A 26,897-nucleotide genomic window follows, 5' to 3' on the forward strand; every position below is an offset into this window, starting at 1 on the left:
ACAGAGGAGAGAAGAGGGTAGAAACCCAGGAATAACAATCATTGCATAAAGAGATAATGGGATGAAATCGGACTAATACAATATAATGTGTTGCAAAGAAAAATAAATAATAAAAATAGACATTGGTTACTTTTTAAAAAGAAAAATTTAAGTCAAGTTATTTAAAATTTATGAGATTGCAATTTTTTTTTTTGCTCTTTTATTCAATATTATTATTTTTTTCTTTATTTTCCTCTTCTTTATCTTATAGTATTTTTTCTCCGAAATCATTTTGACAGATTATTTAAAAAGGAAGCAAGCACAAAAGATTTAGCTAAATTATCTTTATTTTCACACTAAACCACACAATTCTCAAATTATATTTCTAAACTTTACCGTAGAAACAAATGTTCATTATTGATAAATTTGAATAGGGTATGATCTATGTATACGATCGAGAATTGTAATTTGATGATTTAATAATTAATTTGGCCATAATTGGCAACTTATATAGATTTTAGAATTTGCTTTTTGTTTTGTCTTTTTTTAAAACAAATAAAAATTGTATTTAACTTATATGCAGGATTAATAACAATCACTTATAAATTATTAACATTGTATGCTTATTTTTTTTTCTTTCTTGCCACAGCCTAGTAAGACTATTAATAGTGCAAGCAAATTCTCCAAAACCAAAACTTAATGAATATATTTATTAACCACCAAGCTATAATAAAATCTATCCATTTTCTGCTTAAAACTGTAATGTCGTTTAAACTTTTATTTTATATTTCTCTGGACTGTCCCACATAGAGGCACGCTGGACTTATTGTAGATCCTGTCAGAGCCAGGCCGAGCTCATATTATTTAAAGCTGTAGTCTACCATCCCTGATCCTGTTATTACGTCAGTGTTTAGTCGAGCGGTGTACTGCATCATCATGACTTACTGTACATGTGATAAATAGGTCTTTCTAATCTGTCAGACTCTGATTTTTGTGCCACACATCATCCAGAGTAGAGACTTAGGCATAGCAGCATCTATTGGCAACCTCTGCTACTGTGTTGCATGTCCCTCTTTGACAAAAAAAAAAAAAAAAAAAGCAGCAGGATGTGTCCTTGTAAATCATACAGACTGGGATTTACTCCCCCTTCGTTTTTTGTAATTTATGCGTCACTCTGACAAAGGGGAGAAAGGGGGGTTGCCTCCAAACCCTCGGCTTTATGTTCCCTCCAGATCAATGGAGATATTCCCTCTCTTTCTTCTCTGTATCTTTGGCTCTCGTTCTCCCCCCCGTCCATCACTTTCTCTCACCCACATCTGCTCAGCAGCCAATCCATCTAATGCAGTTTCCCCCCCGCTCCACTCATTTGTGCCACCTCCCCACCCACCCACCGCCCCGCTCCCGCTGCACAGGTGATGTCATTCTTTTTCAGCTGGATTCCCCTCCCTTGTTCTCTCTCTCCCACTCTTTCCATTAGCGGCCGGTCCTCCGCCGTGCAGCATCAGTCCGCCGAAGCTTCTCTGTAAGAGTGGGAGGGGGGGAGGAGGAATGCCGGCGCGAGGTGCGAGCGCTAACTGGTGACGAAAAGCTTACAGGCAGGATACAGGAGTCGGATCTTTGGACCCAGAGCCTCACCACTGGGCATGCTCGCTGGAGCTCTGTAGAGATGAGAAGAGTTGCAGAAAAGATTGAGGCAGGAGTTTGACAGACAGCGACTGAGGAGGAGAGAACTGCAGGCTTGGTTTGGGAAGCATCAAGAGGACGAGGATGAGAGGCTTCTTCTCCTGAGGCTGCAGATGCATTGACAAGCCCCTCTTTTTATGCAGCATTGTCTCATCTTTTATGGAGATATCTTCTACTCCTTGAGGAAGTAAAGTGGATCTACAGAGAGGATTTGATGTGCTTTCGTTACCCACAAGATCAGCTCAACTTACAACTTTATCTCTTAGCCTCCTTGTCTGGATTTTTTTTTACTAAATTTCTTGACTCTGGGAGTGTTTTAAGCTTCCCTGCTGCAGTTCTCTTAAATGTTTCATTGGACGCCACAGCTCCGTAAAAAAATGGTTTCTAGACTTTTTTTCTCACAAAAAATGAACGTCACACAGCTTATTTAAGCTCTTTTATCTCAAAATCCACAAAGATTTTTTTCAGGACAATTTTGGCAACTAAAAGTGGCATCAACCCTTGCTTCATTATTTCTTTACCTTTTTTTTTTTGATCATCTTCTTGCCGAACGGGGGGAAACTTCCCCTCGCTGGCGCCTTCCCTGCTGTGGAAATGGCTTTCCTGGTCCGTTGCTATGCCAACTGCTTGCAGCCGTGGTCCTCCAAAGTAAGAGATGTCGTAATCCCTTTTTTGGCCAGCGCCTCTGGCTTATGATGCCACCGCCTCCGTGTGTGTTTGTGTCTAACAATGTGAGAGAGCTATTCAGTGAGGATTTAAAATTTGAGTTTGGGTTATTTGCATATTGCAGATAAGCATCTTATCTCCTTGGGGACACTTGCATTCTGGCTCTTTTTCTGCAATAATTAAATTCGAACAAATTTCTATTACTGGTTTGTAATAAAGACTTTTGATTAGTTAGATATTTATATATTCTATAAGATTCAAATATCATTTTAAAATGGAAAGAAGGCAAGCTTTTGTAATTGTAAAGTTTTTTTTTTTTTTTTTTTTACGTCATTGAGTTAACTGTGCAAGTTGTGACTCGTTTGATTTGGGGGTTTCTGCATAATCTTACTTATAATATTTTTCTTATTTTTTTTTTATTCCCTAAACTAAACTAAGGATAAAGTTGTGGACCTAAAAGCCTTTTAAAATGTATTTTCCTGCATGCTTTTAACCTCTCCCTCGTCTGTTGTCCATCAGTCCTCAGCACCAAACTGCTAATGATTAAGCTGTGTATATAATTAACAGTTTGATGACCTAGTTTCTGTGTCCCAAAATAGTTTGCAGAGGAAGGCTCTGGTGAACTTTGCGATGACGGAGGCAGGCGGCTTCAGTCCACGAGCTCGTGTGCTTTAGAGGCTTTTTAATTTCTATTTAAAAAAACAAAAAAGGGAAACTGTCAAAAACAATCAGCATCACGGCAGCAATCCAGGTGGTGCAGCTCTGCTCTGCTGTGCCTCTTCTGGCAAGATGAGTTTCACATAGATCTGTGGATGTCTGTCAGTCTGGGAAGCATCTGTCTGCACTTGGAAAGCCTCAGAGATTTTTTGTGTGTTTGTTCATTTGAATGTGTGTGTGTTACCAACGGGTGGAGGAGTAATTGGTTCCCCTGAGATAAAGAGAAATAAAGAAACAAGGTGTTTAAAGATGACACACAGGGCAGAAGGATGCCTTGTTACCCCGCTTTACCTCTATCCTCCTGCTGCTGCCAAAGTTTCTCTTAGCATGAATCTTATGGATTCACCTTTTTAAAGGTTAATTACGTTTCTGCTTTAGCTCCCATAAGGCAGTTTTTGCTTTTTCTAAATGTGCAGTCGCAATTGCAAAGACTTATTGACAGTGAAGGAAAGTTGAAGGGCGGTCTACAAATACAAAACATGTTTCAAAATAAAATATATATATATATATATATATATATATATATATTAGGGTGTGAACAGCTGGTTGAGAGAAAAGATAAAAGTTTAAAACACAAGTAAACTAAATTGAAGCTTATGAGAATGGCTAAAAAAAGTTCAATATTTGACTGTTGTCTTGGAATGACAGCAGAGCGTTTCAAAGACACCAGTATTATTGTTTCACTGCAGTACAGTTTATGTTAAAATAATCTTTTGTCTCCTTCAGTCCCTGCAGTTTTGTCCTGAATGGATTTAGCAATGCAATCATACTGAAAAAGATCTAAGACCTCCAAAAAAAAAAAAAAAAGTGGATGTCTGAGGCTGTATCCGTAATGGATTTTTTTTCTTCTTTTTTTAAAATGGAAATTAAACTTAATCTCCATTTGCACCTGGTGTTTACATCAACCTGGTGTTTCTAGTTGCAAATGTGACCCTGTTTTTAAGACTTTTAACCTTGTTGAGGATAGCTGAAAATAGTTTTTTTTTACAATTTGTGGTCAACTTTATAACTCTCCTTTAAACCACAGTTACATGTGTGATCCAGATACTGACACTCCCCCTAAGACATAATTGGTTCTTGTTGATTGATTCCTTTTTTTTCACATTATCTTTTTGCTTTTGAAACATACATTCACCTTCGAATAATAATAAAAAATCTTCAAAATATTTTTTTTAAAGTAAAGTAATTCAGTAACTTAGTACCTGGTTATGTGATAGACAGTTCTGGTTGTATAATATGAATGCAAAGTTTCTTAGAAATATAATGAACTTGGATGATTTGCGTTGTAATGAAACAAGCTTATCCTAAAAATGTAAGTTTAAACAGACTCATAATCTACTTTTTTTGATACCCTATTCTTTCAGAATATTTTTCCATGTAACTATTCTGGTAAACACGTCTTTTGTTTTGCTGTTCAGGGTCATAATCGCCATACCACACTGGCATGCTCCAGTTTCTAACAGCAGAGGATAGTTTTTGAAATATTGACTGGGTTGATGGCTGGAAATTTGGCGTCAGATGACAGGCAGCAAAATGTAGGGCAGGGAAGCTGCTCTGTGAGGCCCGAAGAGTTTCTCCTCTGAGACTGTAAGCATTTTATGAGCCCTACATGCAGATTTTCTCTCATAAACAACCCAGTATTTTTGTTAAAGCTGTCTCTTTAGTTCTTAAAAAACCTTTAAAAATCGTGTTCACTTTTTTGTATTTTGCATTGTTTACTGTGAACTGTTCCTTTAAATCATATCCTGCTCATCACAGCAGACATCCCGTCGGCAGCATAAGGGCTTGTCAAAATCTTACAGCTTTTCTTGCTGGCAATGTGCACTCACTCTTGAACCTTTTGTTATGGTTCTCCTTCCTCCTCATCTTCATCATCTTATATTTTATTCCTTCTGCTTGTAATGTTCTTTTCCATACTGTTTCCTGTCAGACACCCCTTCATCTTCTGTTACTTGTTCAGCTCTTCTTCTGTCTACCTTTCCATCTCTCCGTCCCTATCTATTATTCAAACATTAATAATGGAGCCTTTTGTTGTTGTCGACCGTCTGACGTTGCTGCTTCTGCTTCTGTTGTTTCCCTGGTGGGCTTTATCCTCACTTATCTGCTCCTTGCTGTCTTATAAATCACACTTCTTCTTTTGCTTTGTGTGTCTGCAACCCAAACATACACACTCTATTTAGATTTTTTTATATATATTTTTATAACAGGAACCCTAAATTACTGGAACAAATCACAATCTACATTAATATTTGCACCATGATTCATAAAAAAGATTTTTTTTTTTTAATATGGGAATCCTTAACCATTTTAGCTTCCTAATTTAGTAAAAGTTTCTCAAAACAATAAACAAGGAGTGCCACTGAGTAGCCATCTAACCTTCTGGCTGCAGATATCCCTGGCAGAGTGCATCATGGTCCAGTGTCAGGCTTACATTTTGCTTTGCTGTTCTCAGCGATCAATGGCTCTTGTGGGACATTGGCACTCTCGGTTTGTCCAGATGCTTTTTCTATTGAATAGTGATGTGGATTTAGAAGGGAAACCCTTGGATGAGGGATTTATCACAGGACAGGAGCCAGCAGGAAGGATGAGTCGACATAGATTGAAAACCCAGACGGACAAAGTGTCTAAAACTTCTTGTGTTCACCAAAAAGCATTTTACCAATTGCCATCTTTCAGGTAAAGAGGATAATTTCTAAAATTACATCTTGTGAAGTTTAAACATTTTCACCAATGCTTAAACAGTAAGACATTGCATTTTATTCAAACTTGGGCAAACATCACCTTAAAACTTTGACTTATAAGATCCATAATGTTGGGATTTTTTGTATTTTCTGGAGCAAAAAAATCAACTATTTTGAAGGGCAAGGTTATCAGCAGCCATGAAAATATTTATCACAGTTCAAAATAAAAAAGCAATATTGTATTTGGTCACTGTATAAATGTAAGGTGGTAATAAAAAGGGTAGTGTGGTTTTGCTTGTGGGATAACGATTTATCTATCCTCTATTACTGAAATAAATCTCTGCTGTTTATATCCTCACTTTATTAAAGAGGCTATATCCAACAAGTCGGCAATAAAAAAAAACAACACTTTTCCCTCACAGAATGAGTGCAGAGAAATTGCAGGCACCTTAAAGTAATCATTGAGTAATTGTTCTGTGGCTCCCTTGATACACTAACGTGTTTACAGAACCGTTTTTATGCTCTGAGAGGAAGTCTTTTGCCAGGTGAGGTTAAATGCCACCAACTCTTCACATTGACCTCAACTGATTTATTCTGACCTCAGTTGTTGAGGCGAGCTGAGTAACCCCCCCCCACTACTCAGATGATAATGCAATGCAGCCTAAAGTGGTGGAGAGTGGATGTGGAGCATGCAGATAAAAACACAGGCTGAGAGAACTTGTGCAAAAAGCAACAGAAGCGAGGGAGGGAGAGAACGAGCTCTTTTAGCATGCTGAGGGAGGTCCAGCATATCATATGCACAGGAAGTGGGGGTGATAAAGATCGATATGGATTGCATTTAGCCAGGCCATGCCCTACTCGTCTCCCATCAGCCATATATTACTGCTTTGTCCTTCTAATAAACACAGACACTACGCCTGACCCTCACTTTTCTGTTACCTCTTGTTTCTTAGTGTGGACAGTGTCTAATATTAATACATAAAATCCTAGTGCAAACATTTATTGATTTTTTTTTAATTTTGAGAGACATTTGAGAACATTTTTATTTGGAAAAAATAGCATTTGTTCTCATTTTTCAAAAACAATACATGTTTCTTTTCTATTATTGTTTGTTTTGCCACAGAAACTCTATTTTCATTTGATCAAATTTCATCTTTAAGCATCACCTAAACATCTCCTCATTTCAAATGAAGTATATTTCTGTCACGATTTTAAAGGTTTTACTCCACTATCAAACATCAGTTTTAGTTGTTAAATTATGTGTATTTTTATTCCATGTCATGTAGAATGGGTAATAAAATAGCTTCATATTGATTTTTAACAATATGAGCCCTTGTTATCTCTTGGTTTATATATATTATTCATACAGTTTTAATTACAATTTTCAATGTGATCTACAGTCTAGAAACAAAGTCCCACAACCTACAACTGCTGTTAAATTTTGATTGTGTCCATACAGTTTTTTTTTTTTAACTATCAAGGATTCCCTTTGATTTTCCATTGATCTATTTTAAAAGTTGTCTTTTAATTATTTTTTAGCCTTTTCTTTTTTTGACAAATGCAAAAGGCCTATCTTGTTGTGGAGCAGAGCAGGGAGCGAAGTGTATTTTCTACGACTCAAATACGCTTTGTTTTCAAACGCCATTATAAGCATCATTCCTGATTTGAAAAAAAGAAATACTCAAGAATGCAATTTTGAGCTTCATTTTATATATATAAATATGTTTTCATCAGAGTGGGTCTTATGAAAAAATAAATAAAAACATAGAAAAAACTTGTGTAAGGAAGCAGAGCTCCAAATGTCAGCAGCATTGTGAAATTCTGTTTTCTGTATTAATAGAGTGAGAAGCTCACTCAACATTACACAAGTGTGATGAAACCGAAGCTCCTGTATTAAAATACAGTCATTCAAAGTCCATCCACACTCTCATCCTCCAATGTAACACTTGAACTCGGTGGCCTCTTCCTCTTCACTGCACACACAATCCTATTTCAAATCAAAGCAACACAAGCAGATGAAAATATATGGTACTCACCCTCTATTTATATGCAGGCTCCACCTACCAGAGGGACGTCAGTCATGAAGTACTATCCCCCAACCCCCCACTTTACCCTCATAGTACATCAAAGTACTGATATTTCAGCCACTCAGGGGCCCTACTCCCTCAATTTGACTTGCTCCCATTATCTCACTGCTATTGATCCACTTCCCCTCTTCTAGCTTCACGTCCAGAGAGGCTTTACTGGATGATTTTCAAGGACATTTATAAATACATAGTGGGGTGGGTGGGTAATTGCTCCGTGCTCTCTTTCAATTTGTAAATAAGGCAGAGAGAGGGGGACAGTATGGAAAAGGTAATGGGAAGTGACAAAAAAAGAATGATGTTCCAATCAAAATGTTGTTTTAGGCACAATTTAAAACTATACTCTAATGGAAATTGTGTACTTGGTGTTTTTAGCATGTTCTTGTGGCATATATATTAAGAAAATGAAGCTCAAAATTGCATTTTTCAATATTTCTTAAGTGGGATCGTTGTGAATCAGGAGCAGACAACAAAAATGCCATCTGAAAAAAGTGTATTTGTGATGTATAACATACACTTTTGTAGACGACTAGAACTTTGTTTTCCTTGTCTGGGCTGGATAGCTCAAATATTGCTAGCCATTTTTGTTGCACCACTAAAGTTAGGATAGGGGTGTGAGGGGCTGCAAGCTAGCAGGGAAATGTGTAAACAGAGAGCTCTCAGCAACGGGGAGGAGAAGGGGGGCGGGGTTACTCCCACCTACAATTCAGGCTAGTTTCTAATTAACTTTTGCTGCTCTGCAGAAACTATATCTAAGAAAACAACATTTTTTTTTTTAATTTTGGCTAAAAACAGCATAATCCTAGTTAAAAGAACACTGGGAATCCTTTTAAAATAGATCAAATGTTGATTGGAATGGGTCTTTAAATATCAAAGTTAATATTTTCTTTTTTTACATATATATTCATATGTGTTTAACCATGCTATTAAAAATATATATACTTTTTTGATAAATTAATCTAAGAGGTGATTTAACTTTAATATTTTGGTCTTTGATTTCAGGTGGGAACTTTAATATGTGATTCATATCATTTTTGGAATAACATTCTGCTTGAGTAATAATTAAAACACTTTCAACACTCCAGATTTGCATTGTTGCTATTGAAATCTGCAGTTTTTTGTTCATCAGAAAAAAATAAAAATAAAATTGCTACCAGTCTGAACTCTGTAGCTATGCCTTTTTTGTGTTAATTTCCTGCCCCGGTGTGCCGTGTTGCCAAAATAACTGTTAACTCTGTCTGTCAGTTAGCCGATATTGTGAGACAAAATCCAACGTTAACAAGAAAACACCACAGGAGAACCTGAGGTTTAGATGCCCCTCCAATCAGCCCCTGAGTCTACCTGCAGGGGAAGCAGGAACACACTGCTCATGTGTGCTTGTATGTGTGGAACACTGTAGACTGAGCTGCAGGGCAGGAAGCATCTGTTAGCAGAGAGGCGGGGGGGCTGAGGGGGTACAGTGTTGTATGTATTTGCACATGTGTTTGTATTGGTATCGGAGCCGGCTGCTTTTCCTGCTCCCCTGTATCCGGCAGACCTGGCCCTGGCCCACCTTCCTCAGAGGCGGAGATGGCGACGCCTTGCAGCTTCCTGAGACGCACACACGCTAATAGTACAAAGAAAACAGAAAAATGCACTCAAACATTCCTGAAGCAACAGTTGGGGATATAATTCTACTTATTATATTGTCCATCAATCAATATATTGGATGAACATGTTTTATCCATTAAGTTTACAGATTTTTTCTGAGGTTTCAGAAAAGGCCTTTCAATCAGTATGCCACAGAATACACGTTCACATCTAGCTTTACCCGTTAGTCTCAACCTGCAATGATTAATTTAGCCTGTAAGGGGAATTTAAGTTTAAAGATATTCAATAATTCAACCCCTTCCACTCCTTTTATGTATTTATTTATTTTTTAAAGCGTGCAGACGTACCCGTATTGTTGCTGCGTGGGAAGCCTCAGACAGGCTGTGACAGATTTCATCTTCTTCAGAAACAACAACACTTCTGAGTAATAATGACTGTCTGCTGCCGGCTGCCAGAAACACACGCAGTCCCTCTAGATGCCACCTGGAAGGAGCTCCTACTTAAATTCTGTATTTATCTGTGGATTAGTGATCCGGTAAAAAAAAAGGCTAGACTGCAGGGGTGCTGATATGTGCCAGTAATATTATCCACAATGTAAGCCAAAGAAAACTAAACCAGGGAAAGCTGTGTTGACATGACTGAGTTAAACCATTTTAACACTGTAAAGCTGTGAATTAATCTTGTTTAGATTAAGGCAGACACAGATATTTCTACTTTATAGATTATTTTCCGGTTATAAAAACAAGTAGGTGTTGAGAGAAAAAATATACTCTATCAATTATTAGACATATTTTCATGTATGTTCTAAACCCGCTCTGATCATTTTCCAAATATTAAATGAGGACAAAACGCCATTTTTGTTTATTGCTTTATTTTTCTCTTCCAGTTCTTGCTAAATTTTGTTCCAAGATCAGACAATTGGGGCAAAAGTCACAGGCCTTTGGCAGTGTTGATGCTATCCAGCATCCCGTCTGTCACAACACTGGCAGAGCAGACCGCGGAATCTGCCAACTAATGGCTGTTGATCTGCTGGAGAAAGTTGCCAGCCGGTGTGCGTCCGGGCCAGAAACCAATAATTGCTGAACTTTGTCCCTTTCCACCAATTGGTTGCCAAATCACTCGTCTTTAACGAAGATGAAACTGAATTTCTCTCAAGTTTTTTTGAGGAACTTCTTACCAGGCAGAATTCATTTTGTAGAAGGAAAACTGTTGTTTATTTTTTTCCTCATTTTTTTCTTATTGCAGAAATAAAACACTTGTTTAATTTAAATAAATAAGATATTTCTTTATCATTTCATTATCTTTCACTTATTAAATGTTTCAGTTGTGATCCCTGTTGAATTTATTGCTTTTTCTTTGTTTGCACAAATGTTTATGTCTTTATATCATCAATAGTTGTTTTATTTCCTCAGAATTTTCCATTTATTTTTTATAATTACAAAAAATGTTACACTTCATGTGACCATTACTTTAATTAAGTTGTTGAATGCACATTAAATAACAATTTAAAATGTCTATATCGCATTTTTAATTATTATTCTTGGTAGACTTTTTATCATTTATATGCGCTGATTCTATTAGACACATTCACGATTTTAGAATGACATTAAACTAGTTCAGATTAATAACCTGTTTCCCAAGTGGATGAGCAAATGGAATTACCGTAATCAACTAATTTGATAAACAAATTATCAGAATCTCCTCATTTGGGATCAAGCAATGAGGATGCTTTTCTCGTGTTGCTGTCTAGAGTCAGTTCCTAGTTTTTTGTGCAGGAGTATAGAATATTAGAATCAAGTTGAGTGAGCTATTGATCTTTCACCTCTCTTGTAAAGTTTTGTGTTATGCTGAAGAACCACCTCACTGTGTGAAGGCTTAGGAACGTGTCTGAGCAGACGAAGGCGCTTGTGTCTTTAGTTGGTGTTTTTGTGCGTCGTCTTTGTGCTAAACTCCAGACACGCTCTGTCTCTTCTTCTCGTCTTCTCCGTCTCAAATGTCTGACTTTGCAGTTGTCACCTCCAATTTAAGTTTCAATTCATAACATTTCTCCATGCTCCAGTTTTGAGGGCACACAGTAACATTGCCAGAGTTCTAACAGTGTGGACTGAGACAGGATTGGTGTCTTTGGAGACACGTTTTATCTTCATCTATTCCCACACTTTCACTTTATCCGTATTCTAACCCACTCTGTCAAATTTTAGCTGTATTATTTTCCTGCCTAACATTTTGCTACCTTGAGATTTCTAAATCTTGCATACACATAAACTAATATAAACCAACTTTTTTTTCAGACCTTTAGACTTCAGGTGCCTCTTATGTGTTTTCTGGTCATTTGTTCTAATATGTCTGTAAATGTGAGAGAAGCCAGTTATAAAGCATCAAACCTAATCCTCAGATGGCTATAATGTGGTAAAGTTAGTTTCTCATAGGGATTTTTTTAATGCAAGTCTCCTCTTCTTACTGGCGTGTGTTATTTTGGCAGGTGCTCCTTGAAACATTAAAGCCACCCATAGTCAGCAATGGTCAAAACCTTCTGTGGTTCTACAGGGTTAAATCTGGAGTGTGGCTTGAAAAGTCCCCTTTCATACTTTTTGTGTCTCATCCTCCTTCAATTTAATGCAAATTTGACAGTCTTCTCATGAATTAAAGGGGTAACATTTAATGAAAACAGACAAAAAGGGTGATCGCCAAATGAAAAAGTGACAGCAGGACTTGGTGACTGGGGAAAAGGGCTGTGGCGGTTGATGCGTTGAAGGGAGACACAAGACAGAGTTAATTACAGCAAAAAAGGAGCCGAAATGGGCCGGAAAAAGATGATGCAAAGAAATAGAGCAGAGAAATCAGAAAACCCGTAGGAAATCAAACGGAGGCAGTAGGTTAGATGCTATGTCAAAGGAAGAGTGTGTGCTGCGAGACAGTAGCAGCCTTGTTTTTGTGCCGAGGTGATGTCTGTGATGTGGTTTCTGGTCTAGTAGCATGCTGTGCCAACAAATTCAACTCACTGATGGGTGTTAAGAAAAATAGAAGTTTTACTTTGTTTTTTTTCTAATTAAAAGTGGATTGAGTCCTTAGTGGTGAAGCTAATTATTTACCATAAAAAAAAAAAAACTTTACAAATTCTGTTGTTTAAATGTTGTTTAAATAAAGTTGTTTGCCCCTTTTACACTAGCACACTCTTTAATTAGTTCATTTCAGGGTTGAAACACATGATTTTTTTTTTTTTTTTTTTTGATAGAATCATTCTTGCATGCTTCCCTGATGTGGGTTGACTCATGTCAAGGCAGTTTGTCACTGCTGACATCTACAGGCCAGCTTTGTTAGCATCCCATAGCCTTTCTGTGACCCTTGATCCACCACTGTAATTGTTTTTATTCAGCGCTGAGGCTTTTTATATGTGATAGGTTAAAGATAAACCACTCCTGGTTTCTTGAGTTTAATTTAGGTTAGGGTTGAATTTAAATAACAATCTCTTGCAGTTATCTTGAAAGAGTTCTAGTTATTATTCTAGCTAATTTTGCTAGTAGTTTACCAGTTTTTCCATATTTAAACTAGGAATTATGCATTTTTCTTTAATCTTTCTGCATTTGTTTCCACTCTCTTGTCAAATAATAAATAAATGGTTTAACTTTTTTCAAAAAAAAATTTCTCAACTATCACTGAACATAAAAGTGCAGATTCCCTGCTGAGCCCCTCTGAAAAATGTACAGTCCCTCTCTGATATCATGTTGTTTTTAGACAGCGTAGTTGTCTTTAAATATTCATTGGGCTTTGTTTTCCATTGTTTGTTTACAGGCTTTAATCACAACCCTCGCCTGGATTCCTCATCCACATCCTTTTTTAATTACTTTGCTGAGCCATTTATTATCCATCATATTGTTTATTTTTTTAGCATTCATTATTCATTTCCCTTATCATCTTGCTCTGATAAGGGAATATGCCTGTTGTTGATATTTTTGTTCCATTTTAAATCTGTCACCTCTTCACTTGATCTTGCGTGTTTATGGTTTCTGACTTTATTTAATTCTGTTCATAAAAATCAACTTTAAATCGACTATGTATGATCGTTCATCTGTTCAAAAAAAGGAAAAACAAACTTTTCCCAACTAATAAAGTTTTCTCCAAATTTAGTTTTTTGTAACTTAGTGTCAAAATCCAACTGTTTCGTGTTAAGAGGTATATAATCACAGTTGCATATTTTTTTTCTTTTTCCAGCCTGTTTTAAGCAAATCTAAAAATGTAATGTCTTACTTTTTATTTTCTACATTTTGTACAGATTCTCTGGAGCATGGTGCAACTTTGCCCCATGAGTTAGAAAGCAGAAAAATGTTTTCTAAAAGATTGGACTTGCATAGCTATATTGTCATCAGGCTAAAAGAAGAAATCTTGTTTTTTGAAAAGCAATATATTTTCCATAGAAAAAGGGGACTCTTAAAATATTGAACACCTTAACCTTAAACACCCACTTCAATCATCTTTTGATCTATTTTGAAAGCTTTCCCAATGGTCTTTTCATTATGTTTTTTGCCAAAAATCTGTGATGTTTTCGTGGACACTCGGTAGAAATTATCCTCTTAGATGCGGGTGGGACCGTTTGCATGGACCCATCCGCTCTTCCCTTCCCTGTTGCTGAGATTTTGTATTTTTTATGCCCTTAAAACTCTCTTTTTTAATACATTTTTATTATTTTATGCCTGATTCACATCAATTTGAATACAGACAAACACAGAAATACTATTTTGGACTTATTTTCCATATTTCTTTTATCATCAGAAAAATGCTACAAGAACATATTAAAAATGCCATAAACACAATTTTCATCAGAGTGGGGCCTTAAATGTCAAATAAGTTCTAATTTGGACCTAAAACACAGAGTTATTGTTAAGGTTTTCCTTAATTTATTTTACTTAATAACTACTTTCATATATCTTTCTACATTATCATTTTGATTAATGTACCAGTATACTGATTTTTTTTAAAATAAAAGAAACGTCTACATCTATGCACGTTATTTAAGATGGTAGCTGCCTGCAGAAAAATCATGAATGTACCCCCCTAAATCAGTAATTTATTCATGAGCAGCCAAACAAAGAACGCCTGAATTTGGACAGCTCCGGGACTTCTTTATTGATTTTCCACTTCTTTTGCCGCTTTGGCTTACTTACATGAAATCTTTCTTACACCTTTAAAATGATATGTTTCAGCAGAGCCTCGGAACCCCTATAATTGTGCCGCACTCCTTGACATGATAAAATTGTACAGCCGAAGGAACCTTGAGCATTTATATTTAATCTCCTAACTCTCATCCTTAATGCATGAGGAGAATGGGAGAACCCCGTCACCTCCACCCTCTGGTTTGGCCTGCAGGGAGAGGGAAAGAGGGGGATTAGGGCAGGATTAAGTGTGTGGCGTGAACAGGAGCCACAAGGCCTCCACTTCCCCATCCACTCACTCCCCCCCACCTTCCCACCATCCATCATTCTCTGGTCCAAGTACAGGAACTTGCTTCCCCTGTTCAATCTTAACACTTGCATTTCAACCAAAACCTAATTGATTTTTTTAACCTGTTCTTTTCATGTCTCAACCTGAATCCATGTAGTTCATGTATAAATCATTTATTGACATTTTCATATTTTACTGTCTGCTTTGCCACTTAGAGTATATCTGTTAGACCTTTTTAGCAAATTTTCCTCCTGTTTCGTCCTGGTTAACTTTCACGGATGGATTCCTGAACTGATCTTTATCCTCTTTTAGAAAATCCAGTTTAAGCCAGGAAACAATGGAGGATAATCTTCTTCTGGTAGCCTAAAGAATCACCCAGACAAAAAACAAGGCATCTAAACACTGCAATGTCAAGCATTCCCTTTAGTTCAGTAGTGTAAACAAAATCTTAAATCACAGCACCATTCAGATGCTGTAAATTTAGGATTAATTGTGGCTTTTTATTTGTACTTTATCCATTTGGTGTGTCCTAGCAAGCATTGATGGCTCTATTTAGGTCCTAGAAAGCTTGGCAACACACTTTAAAAATTAGACGGTTTGGATTTTCTTTGTTTATCTAGATTCATGATTGTGTGTTTTTGCAACACAATGGTCTATCGTCTACTCTAGAAGTAAAAATGAATCGCTATTGGTAAAATCCAAGAAGTAGATATTATTTTTACAATTAGTCTAGGGGTCATAGACAGTCAAACCCCTCACTACAAATTTTACACACGTTTCTCAAACATACATTGACGTTTTCACACTTTTCTCTCTTGTTTAAACACTCTAACTTTCATAGAAAAATAGGTCTAGAATGAAACCAAAGTTCTGCTTCTGGTTCAAAGATTCAGGTGAATATGACTAATTGACCACATTCTGCTCAGAGATTAATTGACAGTGGTCTATTCTCAATCAGGATGCAGAACGCAAAAAAAAAAAATTACACTGGAAAATGTGCGAGATGACAAAAAGAAGACTGTTATACGAAGGCACCAATCCCATCAGTTACTTTATTACTATGTTTTTATTTCAGACTGAGCTTGAATTATTTTTAAAAACATCTACAACATCTTGATTTCAGCACAATTCTAGCTCCTAATGTTTCTGTTGGTTAATAGAACAAAGTAAATTTTTCTCTTCAACCCTCCTGCTTTTTACATCTGAAACTTGTACTTTTACGGTTCAAAACTTTGTCTCTAACCATCTTTCATGATTGGTTATTTCTTTGTTTTACTAATTTTCCTCTCAGTGAGAAGTTGTTGGATATGTTCGCCCCCGTCATGAATTTAAATAAATGTGAGACCACTCATAAGTGCTCCATCATTTCCAAATCAATATGTTTTTAACACTGATGACATTAGCAATCACTCACTGTCCTCCCTCCTGTCTTTTCTCATTTACCAAGAAACACAGTGAACTTGTAATGAGGGATGTTGGTTAAAAGATGGAAGCAGGGCTAAGAGGGGGAAGATGTTTGTCTATTCGAATGGAGTTTATTTACTAAGCGGATGTTTTTAGATTGCATTGTGAGTATGAGTTATAATGTAAAACTGTACATGACATTTCATGGGTGTGCTTAATAGGAAATTGATTTATCTTAGATGCTCATTTGTCAATAATTGAGTCTTAAAATTAGAATTCAATTGTTTGGAGGCTGGTACGAGTGTTGCTAGTGTTTTAAGTGACATTGTGTAAATTGGAATATTATTACCGTACATTTCATTTCAAGCTAAACTATCTAGTAACAACCTAGATACTGTACCAAAACGGTCAGGTTTTGGCTTTTAAACTCCACCTCTGGTCTTTCTCCATAGAATTAAAGATAGGGCACCTTTAATGTCGATGAAGTTGTACAGCACATCAGGCTTATTAGGAGAGAGTAGTATGGGGGCAGCATCCCCAGACTCAACGTCTTTAATATTGCATGTTGGCACTGCCGTTCCTCGCTGCTTCAAACAGCCTCCATTTAGGTTTGTCGCGGCTTGGCTTAAGGCAGCGATTTGAGTACAGGGTCTATGCGTGTGCCAGGATGGTCAGTGGTGTCTGATGTGGTGATGGAAGAGGCATGTTGTAGGTTTTCCTGGTGTCGTAGGAGGACATCTTCCCTGACCCTGACTCTACCGCGATCCCAGCTGGTAAGACGTGAGATTTAAAGGTTGTCAGGTCTTCGCCTGAGCAGAGATGGCTGTTGTTAAATGGAATACCTGCATATCCCTCTAACAAATAAGAATCTAAGATATTTTAGACCAAAAGTTACACTAAAAGGGTTCTTCTAAACATTGTGTCCAAGTATTCTGCAAACAAATACTCAATATATATAAATATTTCTTAATTTTCTGTTACTGCTACTTAATTCTCTTATTAAATATCATTATCACTTATTAATATTTAAAGGGCTAATGTTTTGATTGTTTTTTTTTGTTGCTTGTAATTAATACAAAAGGGATTGTGTTGGTTAGAATCAGTTTATTCATGTTCATTTAATCTTTCATGTGCAGCATCATCTGCCTCATAAGGACAGACACCTTTTACAAGAAACCTTTTCTGTTTACAAAAGTCAATGAAGAATTGTTTTTGTGTCTAATAATATATCCATTTTTGTTGATAGACTATTTTTGCATATTTGAAGATGTATTCTTGAGATTTATGAAGCAGTTCCTTTGTAAATGGGATGCTGATCACTCTCAGGGCTGTGAAGTTGATTTGTCTGCATTGTCTGCGCTTATCTCAGGTGTAGCAACTAAATGGCCAATATTTGCAATGCAAATCCCTTTTTGTCCTCTTAAACGCACCTCATAGTTTATCTGTAGGCAGTTGATTTATTAAGCTCGTCAGTTTTTTGTTCTGATTTTGATTTTTTTTTATTCAGGTTTGCATTGAGAATGGGAGTCAGATCTTTACATTTCCATAAAATAAAAAAAAATCTGCAACATTTAATGGAAACTTTGTTGTAGTTGAATGTTAATACATCCATTGCTTGTTATTTATTGCTTGAATGCTTATTGTCTTTGAGAGTATGAAAAAATGCTGACATTGAAGCTATATTTTATTTTTCTCAATCACCAGAATTAGTTTACCGTGTTATTGCCCTCCAGCTTCTCAATTCGACACAAACAACAATAGCTTTTACTCTTTGACTCTAATTTGCGACCATCCAATATGTTTTTCTGAAGAAAGCATCAAAGAGTATTACAGTGTGTTTTTCCTTTGTTCTATAGTGCATGTGAGAAGGTGCGGCCTTTGATGTTTTACTTTGATGCTTTGGGTTCTCATGCTTTGTTATCTCTGCTTTCTGTCTGAACAGCTTCCTGCTGACCTCAGTAAGATGCACCTGACAGACCACGCCCACCAGCAGGCAATGCACATGGCTCCCAGCCAATCAGGATGCAGCATCGCCAGTGATTCAGGGAGCAGCAGTCTATCAGATATTTATCAGGTAGATGTTTTCACTTTTTTATCAGAATTTACAAACTAATATCATAACTGATCTGTACATGTATGTTGTTAAATATTAATGTTTTTGAAATCGCTTAAACTGTTTTATAAATGATCAGAAACTACTTTTCCATTGAATGACCATATAATATTTAATTTCCTATTTTTTATTTGCTTTATTTCTACTTCCTTACTTGTCACTTGTCGCTCAACCTGCCTATAATCCTTCGCTTCTGCCTAATTATGATGCATCCTGGTGGCTCGTCTGCCTGTACGCCGCCTGCTGTGAATTAAAGGTCATGACTAAGAGGTTAACCTTTCAAGTTTCCTCATATACCTGTGCTACAGGTACTCCATGACATCATTGCAGCTAGGTTTTTGGACATGTTTTTGATTTTCTTTTTAAGTAGAAAGAGTAAGGCATAAGCAATAAGTTTGAACCATATGTTTAAAAGAGTGTAATTGTTTCAATCTTGATAGATTTTAGTGCAAACACAAGTAAAAGTGACAAAAAAACAAAAGAGTATGTATATTTAGAATAAATGTTCTACTATTAATGAACAGTAATACAAAGCATCCTCATTAACCAAAAGCAAATGTTTCAATTGATTACGATAATTTATGAAAGGGGGGTCATGCCCTTTAACATTGGTGCAATATCGGTAATTGCAAAAAAATGTAAATGTCAGCATGTATGAAATTTACAAAATATTTCTGCTTTGCTGCAATGAATGCGATTGCACTAATTTTGATTTGAAATCACTAGAGACAAAGTTGTCATTTTTTCCAGCAGTTTCAAGCAAAAAAAAAACTCACAAGTTAATGTGATAGTGTCATTATTTATTCAAAAATTACAAACACTTGGTGTTGTATTCTAAATAAGGAAAACAAAGGTGTACATACCGGTTATCACATTTGAAAATAATTAGCATCTTGTATATTTGCAAAATTCTTTCAACTTGCATCCCTAAAAATAGCAAATATTCAGAACACCAGATCAGAATTTTTACCTCGAAGTTTATTTTGAGGCTGTATGTAAAAAGTATAGTGGGACTTGCAAAACAAAAAACTTAGGTGTTGCTTTCTACAGATTAAACATTTGACATTTATATGCCAAAGTAATAAACCTCAGTCTTCTAATATGACTTTTATAATTGGAGCAACAAAAGGTTAATCTAGTTGTTGAAGTGTATGACTCCATATTCATGGATCACTGAGTGATGGGCAGTGAAGGTCCCTCTGTTAATAAAAAAAAAATGATGTAGATCTGTGCTTGATGCACAATCAACCTCTCAAAGTTCATGAATGCCTGTTATTTATTATGTTAATAACTGTAACCATAATGCTACACAACAGCTGGCTTCGTTCAAGCAAAGGTTTTGTGAACAGGAAATCTTTTCTTGCACAACGTCGTGTAGGTCAAGACTTTTTAGAGATTTAAGAGTGTTTCCTTCTAAAGGGAAGTAAGTGTCTTGACCTACATGAGGCTGTATAAGGCCTGGTATTATCTTAATGAATTGTTGCTTCTATATTTCTTTTAGGTTATGTTACTCACACTTGATACGTACATTTATTTCTGGACTTGGATGTTTTTCTTTGTTTCAGCATATTTTTTTTTTAATGCGTGCTGTCAAGGCTGCAGATCTGAGTTTCAAATGGATGTGGCCCCAAGCCACGTTCACACCACCTTCTGCACCTTCCACATCCAGAACCTTCACATTCACTCGTAGCTACATACGTTTCTACGACCGTTTTCAGGCTCTACGAACAGGACCCACGGCCACTGAATGCACATTACAAGTTAAACCAGGTAGAACTTTGATCAATCGTGGGAGTTGGATTTTGTGATGGCATTCCAATTCACAGAAGGGTCAACTGTTGATCATAGAGGACAAACTAGTAAGTGTGTTTTGTGTAAGGTTGGATTCATATGTCACCAAGTCTTTTATCAATCAGAAAATAATGTAAATCAAATGCCCTGCCTAACTAAGGCTCGCAAGGTCTTTTTTGATTCAAGCTTGTTATTATTATTATTATTAGCTTTTTGGTTTTATTTTTTATTTTAATAGCTTATGTGATCTTAAGACCCACAAAATTTAAGAGTTGTGTTTGTATAGAATGCACTTTTTAAGAAATAAGTCAAAACTAGAATGTCATTTTTGAGCTAAATTATGCCAAAACTAGGAAACAAATGACTTTCGACTCAAAAAAAGAAAAAAACATTCTTAAAATAAATTAGTGTTTTTAAAGGATGTTCTCGTGAAGATTTAAATATGTTTATTTATTTTCCTTCAAAGGAGCTCTTGCTGTCAGACTTTCTTTGTCTACTTTGGAAACGTATGAAATGGCACTCAACATTTCTTGATGTAAAAACCTAAAATAGAACAACTCTTACTTTAAATAATTAAATCCCAATTTATAAAATGGTATTTGTGCAATGCAGATTGAAAACAAAAATTTGGTATTTATCGCGCGCTTTCGATCTTTTAGGCTTGCCTGTGACTGGCCTGAATGTTTATTTGAAACTGTCTGAAAGATCTGACCCTCCAGTCAGGCTTGGACCTCAACTGTCATAGATAGCACCATGTTGTTGTTAGCTTCTGTCATGCATAGATATTTCTTTATTCTTCCTCCTCAGTATTTCATTATATTTTCTGTTTCTCGACCTCTTCTCGAAATCATGTCCTCTCATTCTTCTCTTTTCTCTCCTGACTCATCACTTATAAATTTGATGGATCTGACAAATATGTTGTGCTAAGAAATGTCCTGGTCCAGAGCTGTTCTGAGACCATAGGTGTTGGACTGAAAGGGCAAATTCTGCATGCTTAATTCAAATCTACACTGAACGTGGTGTGGTGAGAAACAGAACGAGGATATAGCAAGCTGTAATTCCACTGCTCCTCATATAGTCTTTTAATTCACTTCTCCTGTAAAGAAAGCTGGGTCGTCTTCCCTGCATCTCCATTGCTGACATGATAGATTTCCCTGCAGCCTTTTAAAGGGCCAACGTTCATTAGTGACTTCTTGACCTTTACATTATTGCAAAAATAAATCCACAAGACAATTTATTTACCAACAAACCATAACAACGAAAGTCAGCAAGCAGCATGGGGATCTATGTAAAAACAGCCACTGTAAAGGCATGTTTTACTTTTAGTTGAGAAAAAAAAGTATAATTCCCACTCCTTGTTGATTTTTGGAATTTTACAATTTTGTTCTTTCTTTCATCCAAAAGTTCTGCAAATTTCAGATCTCCATTGTAACTTTAAGAGCAAGTATTCGCAAATTTCTCTCTAATAATCGTTGTGTCTCTAAACTAACCCACAGTTACTTTCTTTTTCTGTGATTAGCTGTCACATTTATTTTGTCAAATGCAGCAAAAGTGAAGCATTTAATTATGAAAAAAATAAAGTATTTCATTTTTATGAAAATGTGATTTAGAAATCATGAGAAGAGCAGAGATTGAGTTGAAATCTCTGCAATTCTCATTTCTCTCAGAACAAATCAACAGATGGACTGCAGGGCTGGCACTGCCCTCAGAGAGCAGAACCTTTCACCCTCTGGGTTGATGGTTCAAATCCCAAGTGACCTCAAACGCCTCTTTTGATTCATACTCTGCCAACCATCTGTCTGCCTACAGGTTGTGATATGAACTGATGAGGTTACATTTGAATATTTAGCTGGTGGCCTCTGTGTTTGAGGCTGGAACTCGGTGTCGGGGTTTAGCCGGGGGTCGCCGGTACAGCTGCTCATGTGAGCATGGATGCCTTATCTGTCCTCAGTTAAAATAAAAGCCATAGCATTACATTTTGCAACAAAAATCAATTGTGGAACACTGTTTCCAATTATTTTTGTGGTCAATAGCTCCATAAAGCTGATCTCTTAACAAGATTTTATGCTGCAGCTCTTTAATTTCCCGTCTGATGGACTGTCTCTGAATCATCTATGTACGGCTCGAGAATGTGAATGAACCATCGAATAATATTACCGCTGTTGTGCTTTTTCAGGCCACTGAAAGTGAGCTGGGCGATGTTGACCTGTCTGGACTTCCGGAGGCGGCTGTAGACAGCGAGGAAGAGGAGGAGGAAGATGAAGATCTGGAGAGGGCCTCGGACGCTCTCCTTGGGCGAGATGTGGTCCGAGAATGTCTGGAAAAAGATCCGGCTGACCGGCACGATGACGACATTGGTGATTAAAATCTCTCTTTCAACTTTACCTTAAACTATTAACTGAAAAAAGTGCATTCCCCTGAAAAAGTAAACCAAACTAAATGTTTTTATTGGATACACAAAGTTTTGCCAGATTTATAAATACAGTTTTTTTTTCTATTTTAGACTAAACCTTTTTTTTTTCTCAACAAACAAATGTCATTTCTTTTTTATAAATGGTGTGTAAACGGTGCTGCTCTTTCAGTGTGTATTTATAAGTAGGCAATCAGAGAAACATGCTCATTAGTGAGAGCCTGTGGTGTCTTAGAGGAGACGGTAAACACATCAGAGAGCTCAGAGAAGTTGTGAGATTTCCTGCTGAGCACCTACCTGGAGTCTGGCCTTCTCCTGGCCTTCACTTAAACTGCCGGAGCACGTTCTGTGTTTAGTGTTGATTACATCTAACACAAGTGTTACTCTGGCTCATTTGATAGCTGTTTTTCCTTGTGTTTTTACAGAGTCAGAATAAATGTTTTAAATGTGTTACGTTTCACAAAACTCTCAAAAAGTTTCAAAGGACTTAACATTTAGTTTACAATCACAATTTATCTATTTGTCCACTGAAGTTTATGTATTGATGTTCTTCTTTTACTAGATTCCTTGTATTTAGTAAAATAAGGTTTTTCTAAAATGTTTCAGAGGGAAGTATTTTTGTTTTCATAAATACAAAATGTCAAGATAGTAAATTAGTGAAGGAGTCATAATTACTTATAGAGTAGGCATCTGTAAAATATTGTGAAAATTGGAATTCTGAAGAAGGATCAGCTTTAGCTCATCCTTTTTTCTCTGTGAGTTTAGTCGCATAAATTCAAAAGATCAATTAAAAGTTTGTTGTGATGTTTTGTGTCACTAGCTGCACATTTCTTTGCTAAAAATATCTATTTCTTCCCTTTGCCTTGCATTCACTTTCTGTAACGGGTTTTATTCCATACAGAGCAACTGCTGGAGTTCATGCACCAGCTGCCGGCGTTCGCCAACATGACCATGTCTGTCCGGAGGGAGCTGTGCAGGGTCATGGTCTTTGAGGTGGTGGAGCAGGCTGGTCATGTCATACTGCGCGACAAACAAGAGGTATGGAGAAAGAAAACCACACAGAACTTTGGGTAGACTAAGCCAAAAGAAGCTGCAGAAACTTTGTAAAAAGGCTCAATTTATGGATCAGTACAGTAGATTTTCTGACATCTACTTCTTAAGTTTGCTGTGTTGATGAATAATTTTTACAGTAATTATGACATGCATAATTTTGGTTCAATAACTCGGTTACACTGGATCATTAAAGTTTAATAAACTGCCTTATGTTGATTAAAATTTATTGTAATTGAATCAGTGATAAATGATTGCTCATGTCGTGTTTGGCCCTGCCACGGACTGGCGACCCGTCCAGATGGAAAGATACATCTTTAGAAGATGTATGTCTGAACAATATATAAGCGTGTGATGTTACTTGTTTTAAAATTCTGACACCCTTGCCGTCAGTCTAACCAAAGCTTAGTCATTCAGAGGCTGGTGTGGAAAGCAGTCCGTAATACCTGTCAATCACAATTACATGCCTGAGAAGCTGGAGCGCTCTCCCAGCTGTTTTTAAAGAACACCGTCAGAACTGACAGGGCGGTAAATGACTGAAAACTACTCGCCATTTAGCCTAGGAGGACCAGGACACACATCGGCATCAGGAAACGGCGAACACATTCACAACAGTTCAGATGAATAGGAAGTGTGCTTCTCAGAAACAGGCCTCTGTGCTGCTTGATCGATGGGCAGCTCTGCATTCCTGTCTCTCTGTGGACTCATGTCGAATGTCTGAGAGCGGCGCTTGACTTCTTTCAGAAGTCCAGATGACTTGTCGGTGTGAGAATAATAGGGAAAGAAAAATATTAAGCGGTTAAAAGGAAACAAGTTCTGGATCCATCGAGGGGCTGCCAGGAGAAGCAGAGATTTTATTGACTTGTTGGAGCTCAATGTATAATAACTCTGTGTTTACCCACGTCTGGAGGCTCCTGCATTTTTCATCAAGTAAATCCAGAGGCTATACTATGACAAATATGGGAAAACTGTACAAAAAACTGCCTTCAAGAAGTTTTATTTACAATGACACTTGTGCGGTTACCTTTCCTCTCCCTCTCCTATTTGTCAGTTCTGAGGAAAAAAAGAAGAGGGAGCCCAGCAGACGGAATTGAAAAATAAAAAACTGGTAGAGACACAATTGGAAAAGAGGATAATTGATTTACTTAGTAAGAAAGATGTGGAGAAATGCAGAGAAAAGGAAATCCCAGTAAGGGACTGAGGGCTCATTCATACTCCCTCCATCCTCCTCTCACGCCGCAATGAATAGACGTTGTTGAAAGGCGGCCATTTGTATCTCAGGATTTTCCAGCTCCAGTATAGATTTGCACCTCATAGTTTTAACCCTCACTGTTGTTTACGCAATTCCAGCAGTTTCTGAAGTAGAGAAAAGCATCTCATTTGCAACACTGTACAATAGTGAAATGCTTACGCAATTTAATGTAAATCACTTGATTTTGTTGCATAGAAAAGCAACTTCTGCGCTGATATGCAACACTTTATGTTCATAATGTGCTGCATAACTGTGCAAAGATGAAATAAAGAACCTTTTTATTCTCTGCCAGAAACTGTTGAAGATTTCAGAAAACTTGTGTTTTTTTAGTTATTGCTGGCAAGGCCTATGTGTTGGCAAGAGTTTGGTGATATGCACGATATGACACGATATATCCTAGTATTTCCCAAGACTGTAACGGACACAATATATCAAAATTTTTTAAAAGACAGTGACTTTGGAAAACGTCTAAATACTAATGCAGCTTTCACGTGAAATGTATAAAATAAATTTTAGTATCAGAACATGAAAAACTGCAACTGTATATCACATATAAGTTGTTTTTCTCCCAACCAAGTGCTTTTCTTAAGTATTTTTATTTAATAAATATTTTTTCTACACTCAGTGTCTGGTTTTTACTGCTAAATATTTTTCTGTTTAAAAAAAAAAACAAAGCTTAAATGTGGTCTAACCAATACAGGTCTTTTAAGTATGTTTAAGAAATAAAGTTCAATGCATTTCCAACATGCTTATTATTGGTTGCAAATGGCTTCTAGATTAAACGTCCAAAGAAATGATAAACAACCTCTAATAATACATCATTCTGCCTTTTCAGTTTAAACTGTACAGCTGTGTAATAACGACCGCAGGACTAATGAGTGAACGTCTACCACAAAACGGTTGTTGTTGTTTGGGTGTGGTGTGCTGGCAGCTAGCAGTCAGGGATTTGGAGCATAAAATAAGTCATTGAGCTAAATGTTTGCTTGTAAATAATTAATTTAAAATTGTTTTGGCAGAAATTGATACCAAAATTATCAAATAAAATAGAATGTTATACTAGTAAATAAAATGTATTTTATGTCTAATATCAGTGTAAACATAAAGTTTGAATAGTTTTTAATGCAGTTGCTGAAAAACTAACTAAAATGTTTGATATGTAGAACGAAAGCTAAACATTTATTTGTTATGGTCTTGTTTTGTGTTGTTAGCTCGACCACTGGCGTGTCATCCTAAATGGAGCGGTGGAGATAAGCTACCCAGATGGAAGAGAAGAAACTCTCTGCATGGGAAACAGCTTCGGCATCTCTCCATCGCTGGAAAAACAGTACATGCGTGGAGAGGTTCGCACCAAGGGCGATGACTGCCAGGTAAAGAGACATGAATGAGCATTTTTGTTTGTTGTTTCACAAACTGCTCAAACATGACATTTGATGATCTTCCTCTCACGAGAAGAAGGTGAAAGGTTGAAAGTTTTATTTTTTTGCCAAGCTAAGCTCAACTTTGCTTTACGTGTGCCAGAGTCTAAAAAATGTCAAAGTTGAGTCTTGTTTTCATTTCTTCTTTTGACCATAAAGTCGACCTGCAGCCACAGCAGAAATGAGCATCAGCGTATCGACTTCCCGATAACCGTTTTACTTACCTAATGAAACTCTTAGTTTTCTTTACAGGGCTAGGAGTCGGTGTGTGTCTCTTCTAGTTGTTTAGTGGTTTGATCAGTTTTAAATAGAGCTGGGATGTGAAAAGAGAAACAAGCTCGACATTCACTTGCAGTCCTTCTGTCTACACCGCCCAGTTCCTCTGTTGTGCGCATCATTTCCTTTCCTTAAATTTGCAGGAAGTTGCAGAACTTGTCAAAATCTCATCTAAACACATTCTGCTCAGCGTGTTACAATGAGAAGCTATGTTTTTGCGGGTTGGCTCAGATGCACAGATAATTCTGTCTTCTTAAACTGGGCCTTGTTTCCTTAACTTTGAGGAGAGATCTGTGCTGTTCCTGGCCGTTCCTTTTTTCCCATGACTCTGGCTGGACGCTCTCTGG

The 26,897-nt window shown here is 36.8% G+C and overlaps 1 protein-coding gene across 9 annotated transcripts in view; it reads left to right on the forward strand.

Annotated features, from left to right (window-relative positions):
• Window positions 1–26,897, forward strand: part of rapgef6 (Rap guanine nucleotide exchange factor (GEF) 6) — a 122,455-nt gene that overhangs the window by 59,093 nt on the left and 36,465 nt on the right. For 8 of the 9 annotated variants that reach the window (XM_024266552.2, XM_036215220.1, XM_036215219.1 and 5 more), the window contains 4 exons: window positions 18,186–18,317; window positions 22,324–22,504; window positions 23,459–23,595; window positions 26,068–26,226. In XM_024266552.2, coding sequence (XP_024122320.1) covers window positions 18,186–18,317; window positions 22,324–22,504; window positions 23,459–23,595; window positions 26,068–26,226 — 609 coding nt within the window. Of the gene's footprint in view, window positions 1–418; window positions 2,311–18,185; window positions 18,318–22,323; window positions 22,505–23,458; window positions 23,596–26,067; window positions 26,227–26,897 lie in introns of those variants that run through there. The other variant, XM_036215223.1, reaches the window with a different exon arrangement.

The sequence above is a fragment of the Oryzias melastigma genome, linkage group LG14 (genome assembly GCF_002922805.2).
Source record: "Oryzias melastigma strain HK-1 linkage group LG14, ASM292280v2, whole genome shotgun sequence".
Taxonomy (NCBI): domain Eukaryota; kingdom Metazoa; phylum Chordata; class Actinopteri; order Beloniformes; family Adrianichthyidae; genus Oryzias; species Oryzias melastigma.